The sequence below is a fragment of the Vanessa atalanta genome, chromosome 16 (assembly GCF_905147765.1).
Source record: "Vanessa atalanta chromosome 16, ilVanAtal1.2, whole genome shotgun sequence".
NCBI classification, from domain to species: domain Eukaryota; kingdom Metazoa; phylum Arthropoda; class Insecta; order Lepidoptera; family Nymphalidae; genus Vanessa; species Vanessa atalanta.
Window position 1 is genome coordinate 180,322 of NC_061886.1, and position 13,469 is coordinate 193,790.

A 13,469-nucleotide genomic window follows, 5' to 3' on the forward strand; every position below is an offset into this window, starting at 1 on the left:
AACTAATTGTTAATTACTACTCACACAAGAAATCTCATTCGCTTTTAATTTTTTCTTCCCATTTTTGCTTTACTATAATGTTTCGAGCGCTTATAATTTTAATGATAAGCGTGAATATCTTGTTCTAGTATCTAATATTTTAAAAATTGACTTCAACTACGAATAATAATACGAAAAAAAACAGTGTTTTCAAGTTAGAGTAGATATATCGCAACAATAAATAACTCCAGTGAAGTACCAACACTAGTTCATAGAAAATGAGTCCTTAAATCCACATAACAATACATTTGTTATTAAAAGCCAACAAAACAAAAACAACTGCAAAACACACGACTATTACTCCATTAATTAGTACGTGCGAGCTCCGCTTCGTGACCTCATCCTATACTTTTATAACTTTTACATTTTCCATGCTAATTAATTGTTCAGTTTAAAATGGCTCTAGAGTCGTTTGAAGGACGACACGACCTAGAGCGAGGAGAATTAGCTCGTCCCGTTCTAATCACCAATAACGGAGCGAGTAAGAAGAACGTAATTTTTCTCGGATGTCGATGTTTTGTCTCGTTCCTTCATCTTATAAGCATAAATATCTATCTCGCTCCCACAACAGCGTTGCTAGACAGTGCGACGCCACACAACGATCGGCGGTCCGTGACGCATATTGTCACACCTTATAACAAACGAGCAGCTATATTAGTAATAAAATTAGCTGACAGAAAAAATAAAATTAATTAAAAAGTATAAGAAATATGGAATTAAAACAGTCTGTGTGTATAAATAGAAGGTATGCTTGTATAGTCGTAATTAATGGTTTTTATAATAAGTATGTATAACATTATTATTAGGTATAAAACTGATCTTAAAATGGTAGATTAAAAATAAGAAAGGATGAAATGAGGAAACTAAAAATCTATCGCTTCTGCAGAGGTAAAAGCAGCTTGATGGAGCTGTGTGTAAGATGTGTGCCTTAGATAATAAAATAATACTTGGAAATTTAGTAAGTTTTTGTAACATCATATTCCGAGAATATTTACGTTTATTCTTATTATTTATCATAATGAAGTTTTTATCGTTTATTACTCTGAACCGGTTTTATAAATTAAATTGATTTCAGTTAACAAACAGATGTCCTTGTAATGGATCACGGAGTGTACTGAATGTTATCAACAACAATGATAGCCGATGTTGACACACGAGTGTTCCGCTTTTGATAACAAGGCTTGTTTTAAATACAATGAAGTCATCATCAACTTTATGACTCTGTGCCCGTCTTCGCTCTTGCTGAGGGTATCTTTTGGTACCTGTAGTTGTTATCAAATCGCTTCGAATTTGCAAATCTTAAAGTAAATTATTTTACATTTTTTCTTTGCTAGAAAACGCCTTTACGTTTATCCCCTACATGATGTTGAGGGGTATTTGGGTTTCACCGGCGCTGTAGGTACCGCGATACCTACTAAAAAACCCACTCCGCCTTTTCAGGGGACGTCACTTTGACTAGAACAAGCTCTAGATATTATTAGTTTTCAGTAATTATTGATAACAGTTCATTTTATTGGGTTCCTCTTTCACATAAATATATCTACAGTTCTTTTTTGCTCGCGCTGGAATATATTCACGCATTGATCCATACTTTTAATGGTATTTGGGACAGCCTCGTGTTATAATATCCATTAAAATTATACTTAATAATATTATGACGATCGACTCTAGAGTCCTATCGGAGTGTCAATTTCTTGCACTACGGGAAATGAATGTCTTACGGGGCCAGTAGCCATACTGCCAGTGACTGGAGTGATGTTATTGGGACTCGTAGTTTTATGATATAATATAGGTACTATAACTTATATGATAATAATCCGTATCACGCAATCGCTGAAATTGTATGTTATGGTTATAATAAATGATTGTTATCATTATATCATATAAAATATATATATTTTTAAGAATAAAGTCAAAATTCAACGTCTTAAAAACGTCCGTATAAAATGAGCGCACAATTTTGAATTGTGCGCGCATTTTAAATAGTCTCATTCTGTCGGCGTCACTGCATGCTCGCTCAAAATGCCGAAGTGTTCGTTGAGAAATTGTAAAAATATGACTTCAAGAACGTTAAAAAAGGATGGGATATCATATTTACGGTAAGTAAAGGTGTCTATTGAATTGTTTTTGTTGTTTTTATAACTTAATTTTCATATTTTATTTCAAATGTTTACATTTTAGGTTTCCACGTGACCCAATACGATGGGGAGAATGGACATCAATCGTCAGCCAACAAAGGCGTAAAGAATTTTTCAATCCAAATAAATCAAGCGTCTTTTGTTCAGAGCATTTTTTGGAAAAAGATATGTATGTCTCTGCAACGGGCATAAAACGTCTTCTTAAAACAGCTATTCCTACTGTAAGTAACCTTCATAAGCCAGATAAACAAATTTTTCGAAACGGTATCGTAACTTCATTGAAATCAATATTTTTTACAGCATGTGATAATATGTGACACACCACTGGATCTCAAGGTAAGTTACTACGATGAAGATGGATGAACCTTAGTGCCGCTGTATTATAATATAAAGTATTATTTGGTATGCTAACATATATTTATAACTTTGACGTTTCTTATAGATTGAAACACCAGATGATGCCGCTAATACTGAAGTTTGTCGTACGAGTTCGATTACTGATTTAGAAAATAAAAAAGAATTTAAATCTCCTAGAACTTCTCTAAGTAGAGGTTCAATTTTGGATACACCTGAAACCAAATTTTATAAAGCGAACTTCACAAATGCTTCAAAAGATTAGTTAGGAAAGATAAAGTCATTGACAACTTAAGAAAAAAAATTCTAGACTTGTTTTAAAGACCATATCACTAAAGAATGCGGTGAAAATTTTAAAGAAAAGATTAAAATTAGACTCAAATTTAGGCATACAGTGCACGTGCAGTTAAATATATAATTTTATCAGTAAATATTTGTTTAATTGATTTCTACACGTGTGTGTATCGTGATATTTTATTGTAATAATTTACATTCATTTTTATTTCATTGCGTGCTTTTACATTTAATTGCACATATTTTGTCTTAGTTAAATTTACACTTATATAATTCAAATTTAGCCATTTCATTATATTGTTACTGATAGTGTCATTAAAGTCATATTCATAATACATTCATTCTACCCATGTTCTTCCCGAAACTTATTTATGGTCACATAAAAGTATACATATTATAAGTAACTAACCAACTACTTATGTAGAAGTGACAGTTCCGAATGTTAATTTTGTTCGAGACTGTTCATCTTGGGGTTTCTATATATCAACGTCACTACGAATTATAAATCGCAACATTTTAAGACGAAAATATGAAAACGTTTAAAAAGTAGTTTTAATTATCATTAAAGTCGTGTCTCGTGAAATTCCTCACGCTCAAACACTGTCTAATATCTGTCGGAGATAACGCAGAGAGTTGACAACTAGCGGAGCAAATCTCTCCTGTCCGAGAGGAATGATAATAAATCAGCTACGAAACGTATTTTTAAGATTAAGGATGATTACACACGTGACTTTCATCTCATATTACATTGTATTGAATGTGATGTGCAGAGATGTTACACTCACAAACGCTAATAAAAATTATGCATAAATACAATATATTTCTCTTTTAATCCTTTATAACTTTTGTGGTTTGGAATATTTTTGCACAAAGCAAAACACGATCCAATCATTCTTTGTTTACCTAGTGATTGGCAACTGCTGCCAGTCTTTGGAGAAAAAATTGCTCGTTCGAAAATGCTTAGCTTTTTTGTTTGCTGTTTCTAAGTTCAAAATCTTTATTCAACATCGAAGCGTTACACGCCCATTAATTGTCAAAAGCAACCACCACTTCAGGTTCGGAAAGAAACATTTCAGACCTAAGAAGAACAGGCGATAATATCTCCGTAACTATCCAATGGTATGTTAATACTTTTTTTTGTTGTTTTTTACGGCTCCGCTGCATTAAACGCATATTACATATCGTGTAATGTGAGTCACTACGGTGTTAAAACATGGTAGAAGAACGTAAAGCCATTTGCACTGCAAAGATACATTTGTATAGGACTTTTCGTCCCATCTGATGAGGGAGTAGACAGATATGTTATGTCAGGTAATATTTTTTTGAATTAATTCCAACGGCAGGCTTAGGTTATTATTAAAAAAATAAATGGCGTCTTTTGAAAACAAAACAATTCAATAGATTATCCAAAGTGATCTGAATGAAGTATATATTAAAAATTAATTAATCCACTAAACGAATTCCTTAATTACAACATACTAACGAGATGTACTCGCAACATTGTCTAAAACTGTCCTCTTGTTTCCAAAGCGACGTTAACGAGACACGTACAAAAAGCGCTATATATCAATTTTTTTTCCGTCCAGTGCAAGTAGCTAATGGTGGCCATCTTTAAGTTTAAACTAGGATAAGATGGTAGACAATCTGGGGCGTTTGTTAACAACACAACACGATTGATAACATAAGTTGGCGAAGAACTGGAAACAGCAATTTTCGTAAGAATCGTCAAATTTAAATCACTATTCAGATCAATTAAAAACAACGCAAAATTCAGATTATCTCAAAGTGTCGAGACTATTTAATCATTTCTCATTCTTAAACCCTATTCGAGCAGCTGTGAGCCGGATAGTAGGCAAATGTAAGGTATCTCCTATGTAACTCAATAACGTAAGCAGGACAAGTCTTGCAAGAACCGAAAAGCTAGTCACTCTAAACTATCTCGTATTTAACTCTGCTTTTGTAATTGAATGTAGTCATTAATATTGTCTGTTTCGACACTCTAGTTGTTTCACAGTTAAGTCTTTAGAGATAAAAGTATTTTTTCCAAGAGCATGCTAAGATTAAGACGTTTTAAAATTAATCGTTGATCAAAGATTAAATAAATGGAATTTGTGAAACATAAATTCTCCAACATTTTTTATGTTAACATTAGTTTAGAAAATAGAGAGTCGTTGGTTCAAATCCAAAAAATGCGATTGTAATTTTGAATCTCTAGAGATGGATTTTTTTGACAATGTGCATTTGGACTACAGTACAGTTTTATGTTACAAAATAGGATTGAATGAATTGTGTAATCCTAAACGCCTGAAAGCTGAAGCTCATACCTAACGGTTATCATAATTATTTTAAGCCATCTGATTTGCTATCATTCATAATTGTTTAACCTTTACCATATCTTTACTAATAATATTATTGTTAATACAATGTGTGGGTATGCGTGTTCAGTTATGGAATCTATTATTTTATAGAATAATAGTTATTCTTAACAAAATTGCAGACCTTAACAAGTGGTCTACAAGTAAGTATACCCTCTTTCATACTCTATAATTCTACTTTATCAAAATCGAAATATTCAATTTAGGAAAGTACACGAGAAAATAAATATACATTAAAAATTACAAGTAAGTTTGTTCGTCCCAACTAATCGGCGGACAAATAGTCACAGCTGAATAATATTCCGTGATAAAAATATTAATACCATTATTCATTGTAAACTGACATAATATACCATCGGACAGTTGTGTCACCTTGAACATATTCAAACACAGCGATGTCGTTTCTATCTGACTACAAATAAAGATCAATATCGCATAATTTTTAGTCGCTATGCCATTCAGTGTACAATACAAACGCTTACTTTAATGTACATTATTGTTCGGCGCAATAACACTCGTTACAGTTTGGGATTACGATTGAGAATAGTGTGCATTTTTAGCGACGTGTGTTCGAGTGGGCGACTGTACCGTGATTGCATTTTGATTATATAGATTGCAGTAATGCAAGTCACCGCTGAGTTACAGAAAAGTTTTAGTTTTTTGCTCCTCGTACCTCATGATTCATTTAATTCGTGCAGTTAGCATGATTGATTACTTATTGACATGAAGTTTATTATTTATAATAATCGTTGCAGATATTTATCTGGAAACGATGGTATACGTCACGGAGTTTTTTTACATCGACTTTTGTTTTGTGGAAACGGTATTTAAGGAATTGATGTTATGTGCTTATGCTAACAATTACTAATGTGTTCAAAATGGAGGTGCATAGATTATTTTTTAATTTATTCGATTTTAATAATTATCAATTTGATATACAGGGATATTTTTTTTGTTGCTGAATGAACGCGTTTCTGCCGCATACACCGAAAAAAAATTGTTTATTTTAAAACCCAATCGTTTTACTATTGTATAGTTATCTAGTTGTACAATAAACCACATGTTTGCCCTCAAATGACCCTATTTCCACCTACAAAAATACTTACGTGATTTCTTGGTGTAACGTTTGATCCGGTGGGAAGTCTGATTCGTTTCCCATTCGAAACAGCACTGACCATTTGTTCCGCCATAATACCAGAGATATTAGAAAGACCAGACACTTTTATGGCAGTCGAGTTTCACGATGGATAATAAAATAAAATCGAGTCCATCCAATTATTCCACTCGTGTAAATGATTATATGTTTTAATCATAATCGGTTCAGTAATAAATTACCAGAGAAACCATCATAATGGCAACGTGATAGTGAATGGTTATCGCGCGGTAACGAAATTAGTGTAATAACTTTTATTAGCCAATTTAAATAAGAAGGAGATTATTGGTTCGACTTGAGATTGATTTTTTGTATGTAAGTACGATAGTTTCGCTAATTGATGGTTCTCTTCCGATTCTATAGGTCGTGTCTCGAGCCTGGTAGTCAAATCAAGATAAGGGGAATATGATTAGATGGGTATTGTACGCGTTGGAGGGGCTTTGTGCAAGTCTGGATACCACCCAATCGTCATATATTCTAGTGCCAAACAGCAATACTTAGTACGGTTGAGTTTCGGTTTGAAGGGTGGTGAGTTAGTGTAACTGTAAGCACAAGGGATATAACCTCTTTGCTCCCAGGGTTTATTGCCTATCGGTGATATAAGGAATGGTTATTATTTCGTACAAAACTAACGTGTTGCAGTGGTGACCACTAGCCATGAGGTGGCCCATTTGCCAGTTCGCCTTCATATGATATAAAATAAATAATTGTAAATATATGTTTGGAGTTTTTAGTTCCCACACGTAAGAAAAGGTTTGAAGTATTTTTTATTGTATTAATAAAATCTTAGCTAACATCTCAGCTATAAATAGATAACAGTACAAGTAGATTTATATAATGATGTTTCCGGCGAACAACACGCAAGGTAATTGTTATCAAAAGTATAAGTTTGACCTTTTCCGGGGCCTTCGAGATAATGGATGAGTAATTTGTGAAGTAGATACTTTTATTATTGTTTTACGATAATTGTACGAGGTGACGTCACTATAAGAAGAAAGATTAAATTAATATCACTGCACTCTATATTCTGTTTCTTCTTAATATTTGTACTCCTACGGCTTCTTATCACCAAGTTCTCGCTCCATACGTGAGATCATCGACTAAATACTGAGAATCGAAATTTAAAATTTAATTTTTCAACAATGCGCTTCTTGTATTTTTTTTTTTCAAATAATCGGTGAGGCTTCGTAGTAATATCACGAACGGAATCCAGAAATGCCTTTCACCTGGTATTCTTAAATCAGCCACGAGAGACTATCTTCGACATATTTATTATTTGTTTCTTATTTCATATTAGTGTAATTTCATATAAAATAAAATATTTATGAGTTATTAGATTTAATACTTTATGTCACCAATTCCCCAAGAGATCCCTTTTGGGATATGGCTGCATTTGTAACATTCATTTAATGTTCTAAATGCTTAAAAAATAGTCTTTTTGTTTATCATTGTTTTCCATATTTCATGTGTACTGTGCCTGCGTAACTATGGGTCTCGTTACAGGCCCCGCAGGTCAAACCATCAGTCCCTGTAATAATCACAACTCGTCAATTGTTGTTTGAAATTGTCCTAATCGATCGACAAGTGGCGGCCTTAACCGGCTGCGAGGTCGGACGAGAATCATTCTGCTTAGATATAAACTAACAGTAACAGGTTTACATTAAACAAGATTCTGGTATAATGACAGGAAAATAATTAGCAAAATGAGAAGGTTTTTTATTTATGTCTTTGTTTGTTAAACTCTATGTCATTTATATAAATGGAAGATATTTGTTGTAAATTAATTATTCTAGATATTCCTTATTTACTAGCAAAATCGTTGACTTTGTTTTGCCTATATATATATTTCCTTAAATATCAATGCGATCACGGTACAAAATTAGAAGAGCAGCGACGCCATCTTGCGGCGAGATACAACATAATGAATAGCAATAAAACCTCTTTCATAAAAAAAAGTTACAGCTATATGTAGGAAATTTTACAGTATGCCGATGATACACCGACATACATTTTTGTATATACGATTTAAAGTATCACAGAAATCCTGACTCCGGTTTCCAGAGCATGAAGCTTTTCTATACATGAAAATAGGTGACTATGCTCATATTATTAAATTTTTTATAAAGTGCATCGTAGGAACTTTAGTTACAAGATACTTTGTCTCGCTAGATTTAAATTGCACAATAGAACGAAATCGATACCACAGGACTGAACTATTGCCCAATAGCCTGTTTGCATATACATATATTTAACCTGCGAAGGGACTCTTCGAAAATATTTATACGAATAATTTAAAGCGAGGTGCGTGTTATTGGTCGTGGAATGGTTTATTTTACTTCTGATAGCTTCATATCTGGTTTAGATTTTTCTTGTATTTTTGGACTCACTACCTGAAAATTCAAAGCCAGCCATTTATGAAATTTAGTTTTTTCTATTTGTCAGACGTCCTCGTCTTTCTGGCAGTGCCTGTGTTTTGGACTTGATGTTATTCTAATATCTAATTTCCAGTATTTTTCACTCTTAAAATGTGCGGTTGTCCATTTAATAGGGTTAATTTTTGTATTTGTCAATCTCAGTGTTGTTGGTTTAGTGGCTAACTTATACGATGCATACCCCGAGGTCCGAGATCCAAGATCCGAGAATTAGGCTATGGTTCGAGTCAACTACAAGTTATTGGAGTGTTCTCCCAAAAAATGCTTAATAACCCAGTATTCCTTAGTTTGGCAGTGCTTACACTCTCAGTGCAGTTGTGTTTGAACACACATATATGCATTATAATATGTATACAACACATGCATTATAAAATTTCCACAAGTTAACATAAATAAAGTCGAGATCACCGAGCAAATTTCTATAAAAACTGTTTTCCACTAATTTCTATGTGAACCGCAAATTAGGTACACAACGCAACGCCATCGGTAATCGATTGCCCGCCATTCGATTTACTGATAACAAACTTCAACATAGTTACAACGATGTTTGCGTCACAGACACACCTTGGGGACAGACGTGGCATATATTGGTGCTTATAATTTTTATATACATCGCGAGTACTGCACTGAGTATACACCAAGTCAATCACCTCTATAGGTAAACCATACCTGTAAATTTCACATCACTGGCTTTGCCTCATCTCCTTTTGAGAGGAATCTATATACTATTCCACTGTTTGCTATGATGGAAGTATATGCCTATTGCTTTGATTATGAACTTCTTGCAATTTTCTTCTTCATTAGAGCCTACATTCTGGACCCCACTGGTCCAGAATGTAGGCTTCTTAAATTTGAATTAAAAAGTGGTAATAATATTTAGATTTCATACAATCTAATTGGCAATATATGTCACAGAGTTATTTTGTTGCATATATAATATCAAATTCACAAGGGCAACAAGGTATTTCACAAATTTCCAGTAATGGTAATTTTAAACGAAACCTAACCTAAAAGATATATTCTCCAAATGTACAGACATTCCGACCGCAAATGAAACGTTAAACCTTTTGAGTCAATACAACGATGTTCGACGGGTCGACGGTAGTTAGGCACCATATGAAATTACATCGGTAGCTGTGGCGTGATTAGTCTTTGACTCCACCAACGTTGACCTTAACCTTGGAGATGTCGTTGCATTTCTTCTGCTCGTCGAAGCGAGGCCAACTCACAAACGTACGCTTACATAATGTGATAAGTGGTGATTGGGCATTCGATCGGAACGAATGTGCTTACTTACTTCACTAATACTTACTTTACATTACTCGTCGGGGGATTTGGCGAAAAATTTACCTACTTGGTTACTTATTTATTTTATTCTATTAGGTCACTGCACTGTTATCTTAATGTCATAAATACGAACTATAAAGTATTGTTATGAACATTGATTAGATTTGAAAGATAATCGAGTTTAATAATATTGAATATGAGAGGAGAAAATGTATTCGATCAATGGGAACAGCAAAATATAGAATGCTTGCCACAATCAGTGCCGCGATACAAATGAAGTAAATTGTTTTCGTCCTGTAACCGAGCGGCGACGGGCGACGGCGCCGGCTCACGTGGCCACGTGACTGATGTTACGTAACGAGATCGAAACGAGATAGTCGCTTCGTTAGCGGACAATAGAATAGGCACGTTTCTGTTCAGAGGTCACCGGTGTCAGAAGAGCAGATACATCTGCACAAGTGCTCATTGTTACTCATTGTGCTAAATAACGCGCTTTAATGAGATTCCTCTCGTTATATAAGTATGTATTGATATTTGGTACGTCGCTAAACAAAGGAAATAAACTATGGAAAATGTTTCGTGAAAAATCTCAGCAAAGGACGGTTTACTTTAAGCGAATGCTCTATGCATATACAATATTTAAAAATTCACGTGCATAAAATCCGCAAAGCCTATTCCATATTTGCATACGTGTATTTTGAGCTGAAAGCTGAAAGCGATGCAGCGGGTGGGTGGTGGGGAGGGCGCGTGGGGTGGGGAGGCGCGCCCGGCCGCCGCCTCAGTCGGCCGGGAGCGACCGCCGGCGCGCGTCACGCGCCGCGATGGTCAACACGAGCTGCGCGGTCTTCCGCTGCGGCTCGACATCGCACAAGCACAGAGGAGTCAGGTTCCATCAATTCCCGAGGGATGAAAGGTGAGCCCTTATGCTTTTAATTGGGTTGCATTCCCCTCACATCAAAGGTTTTTGTCGATTGAGTGGCTTCGAGCTATGTATCGAGTGTAGATATCTAGCTTTCAAAGCTTTAAGCGCGAATTTACGTCGCGACTCGCGTGCTTTATGTAGGTCCTTTGTTGAAAGTTGTGTATTATTTATATAATATAAGGGAAGGGATGGACGTCGATCGTGAATTGTATTCTACGAGCAGCAGTCGTTTTAACTGATTATATGTTTTTCTCTGCGCGAATAAAGATATACACGTGATCTTGTATTTATTATATGTATACCTGTCCCCAGCCAGTCGGCTGACTGCATCGAACTTATGTATTAAGGAATACAAACACTGAGGCGTACCGATACACTAACCGATCAGTTCCTAATAAGTATTGATACCTAAGATAAGTATTATTGTTTTAGGTGCTTAATATGGATTCAAGCATGCAAGAGGGACGATTTAAAAGGTAAAGACGCTGAACAGCTTCGCCACATGCATATTTGCAGCTTGCATTTTGAGCAGCGTATGTACGGGAAGCAACTTTTGAAAAAATCGGCAGTACCCACGCTGAACCTCCCCGCCACTTTGACCAGCGACAGCTCCACACAAACCGAGAATTATAACTATGCACCGTTGCAGGTGTGCACCAGCCAGGGCGTGCAAACGGATGATGAAGTATTTTATGTCGTGTCCGGAACAGAAACGCCGGCAGCGCTCCCTATAAACCAGCACTATTATCATAACGACCAAAGAAATGACTACGCAAAAGATAGCCATCGGAGTCAGATGAATGTCGTGGAAGACAATTCTAATTTTATAACGATGGAGCAATTTCTGATGGGATGCGACGCGTTCTTACCGGACGGCCTGAACGCTTTGATCAAATCTCACATCACGTTATCCATCGAATATAATGATAGCAATTTGCTATCGTAAAAACTACGCACTGTGCAGCTATTCTGTAAGAGCAACCTCGGAACTCCATTCGGAACACGATCGTGAGATGTCAGTAAGTGATATGCGACATTGGCTTAATGTACCGTTTCAAGGACCATAATAGTATCAACATCGGTTTTCGATATTTCACGAGTGAAATACGAAGTGAGTTCTTAAAGAATAGCGCGGCAAATATTTAAAGATTATTGTATTTGTTATGAGTGTTATCGTTACCTCGTTTTAATTGCATTTATATTAAATGGTTTTAAAGTTTAATTCCAAATTAATTGTTTGTTTGTAATTAAAGTACTGAATAATTTTTGTCATTGCGTCAACGAAATATCATCAATGTTACTAATTAACTACTGTTGTAAGAGTTACCTATTTATTTTAGATTTACTTAGAATTACGAAACCTATTTTTATTTATGATCTCGTAACGAAAATTTAAAGAAATAACGATATTGTTTAACAATAAAACTGTCATTTGTAGTTGATTTGGTTTTGACATTAAAACTTAACGGTCTTCAAATTACTTGTCTGAAAAAAACAATCCAAATATTTTGAAAAATAATCGTAAAAACACTATATAGATGAGTCTGGCAGTAATATCAAGAAAGAAAATACAAAAGTTTTAGATTTCTTTATGTATGGTTTTGACAAAGTATCTTAGCAACGTCAATGCTCAAAACTGTTATACGTTGTGTATGTATGTGTGTATAACTTAAGTGATACGTTTATTGAATACAAGACTTACAGGATCAAAAGGATAAAAGATATTTCAGTGGTAGTTATTTTATTTATATTTCTAACATCTGTGTTGACCCACTGGTTTAGCAAGTATAGTATGTGTATTATAACTATAGTCGGAGAATTAAATGAAAATTTTAATGAAAAAAAATATTAGGTACCTATTATTATTTCTATATTTTGTATTGCGTTCCTATAAAAACGCCTTATGAAAACAACAGAAACAATATACATAAAACTAACCAGAAGTCAAAGCGGTTTGCGGGGAAGATACAAAGGTGTCGTGGATGAAAGTATGTTTGTAACTCAATCAAGCCAAAACGGTTGAATGGATACGAATAAAATTGGTCACAAACATAGATCATAGTCTCCAATAGCACATAAGTTACTCTTTATTCGGACGGAAGCTAGTATATAATACATGACTGTCGTCGTCGTACGGTTATGCTAGTAAATATTATATAAATTTGATCTGATATATTTATAAAAGACTAGTCATCGCCTCCAGCTCCTCCTATTGTTGTTATCACTTAGATCCCGTAAGATCTTATGTCCTCACCCTGAACCCTGGTTGCATCAAGGTGAAACTTTAACACAATCATTTACTCATTTAGTCGTTACTAATGGTCGCAGTTATGATGTAACTAACTAAGAGAGTTACTTACTATTTATAATTTTAGTACAGAGTTTTCTATTTCAGGATGTTACTAATCTCCCGCTCAGATTTAAAATGTCTGTTATAAATATATGCTCTCTACGTGATAATTTGTAGATCTAACA

General features: G+C 34.7%; 1 protein-coding gene and 1 pseudogene across 1 annotated transcript; both read left to right on the forward strand.

Moving 5' to 3' along the window:
- Positions 1-2,061: 2,061 nt before the first annotated feature.
- LOC125070092 lies at positions 2,062-2,941 on the forward strand (annotated as a pseudogene).
- Positions 2,942-10,842: 7,901 nt separating this feature from the next.
- On the forward strand, positions 10,843-12,684 carry LOC125070066 (THAP domain-containing protein 11-like). Its single transcript, XM_047679746.1, has 2 exons — positions 10,843-10,985; positions 11,427-12,684. Exons 1-2 carry the CDS (start codon positions 10,894-10,896, stop codon positions 11,938-11,940), a joined length of 606 nt encoding a protein of 201 aa, XP_047535702.1. The 5' UTR covers positions 10,843-10,893; the 3' UTR covers positions 11,941-12,684.
- Positions 12,685-13,469: the final 785 nt, after the last annotated feature.

Coding starts and splice junctions, on each gene's coding strand:
- LOC125070066 (XM_047679746.1), top strand. CDS start 10,894: ATGGTCAACACGAGCTGCGCGGTCTTCCGCTGCGGCTCGACATCGCAC. Junction 10,986..11,426: donor CAATTCCCGAGGGATGAAAG/GTGAGCCCTTAT, acceptor TTATTGTTTTAG/GTGCTTAATATGGATTCAAG.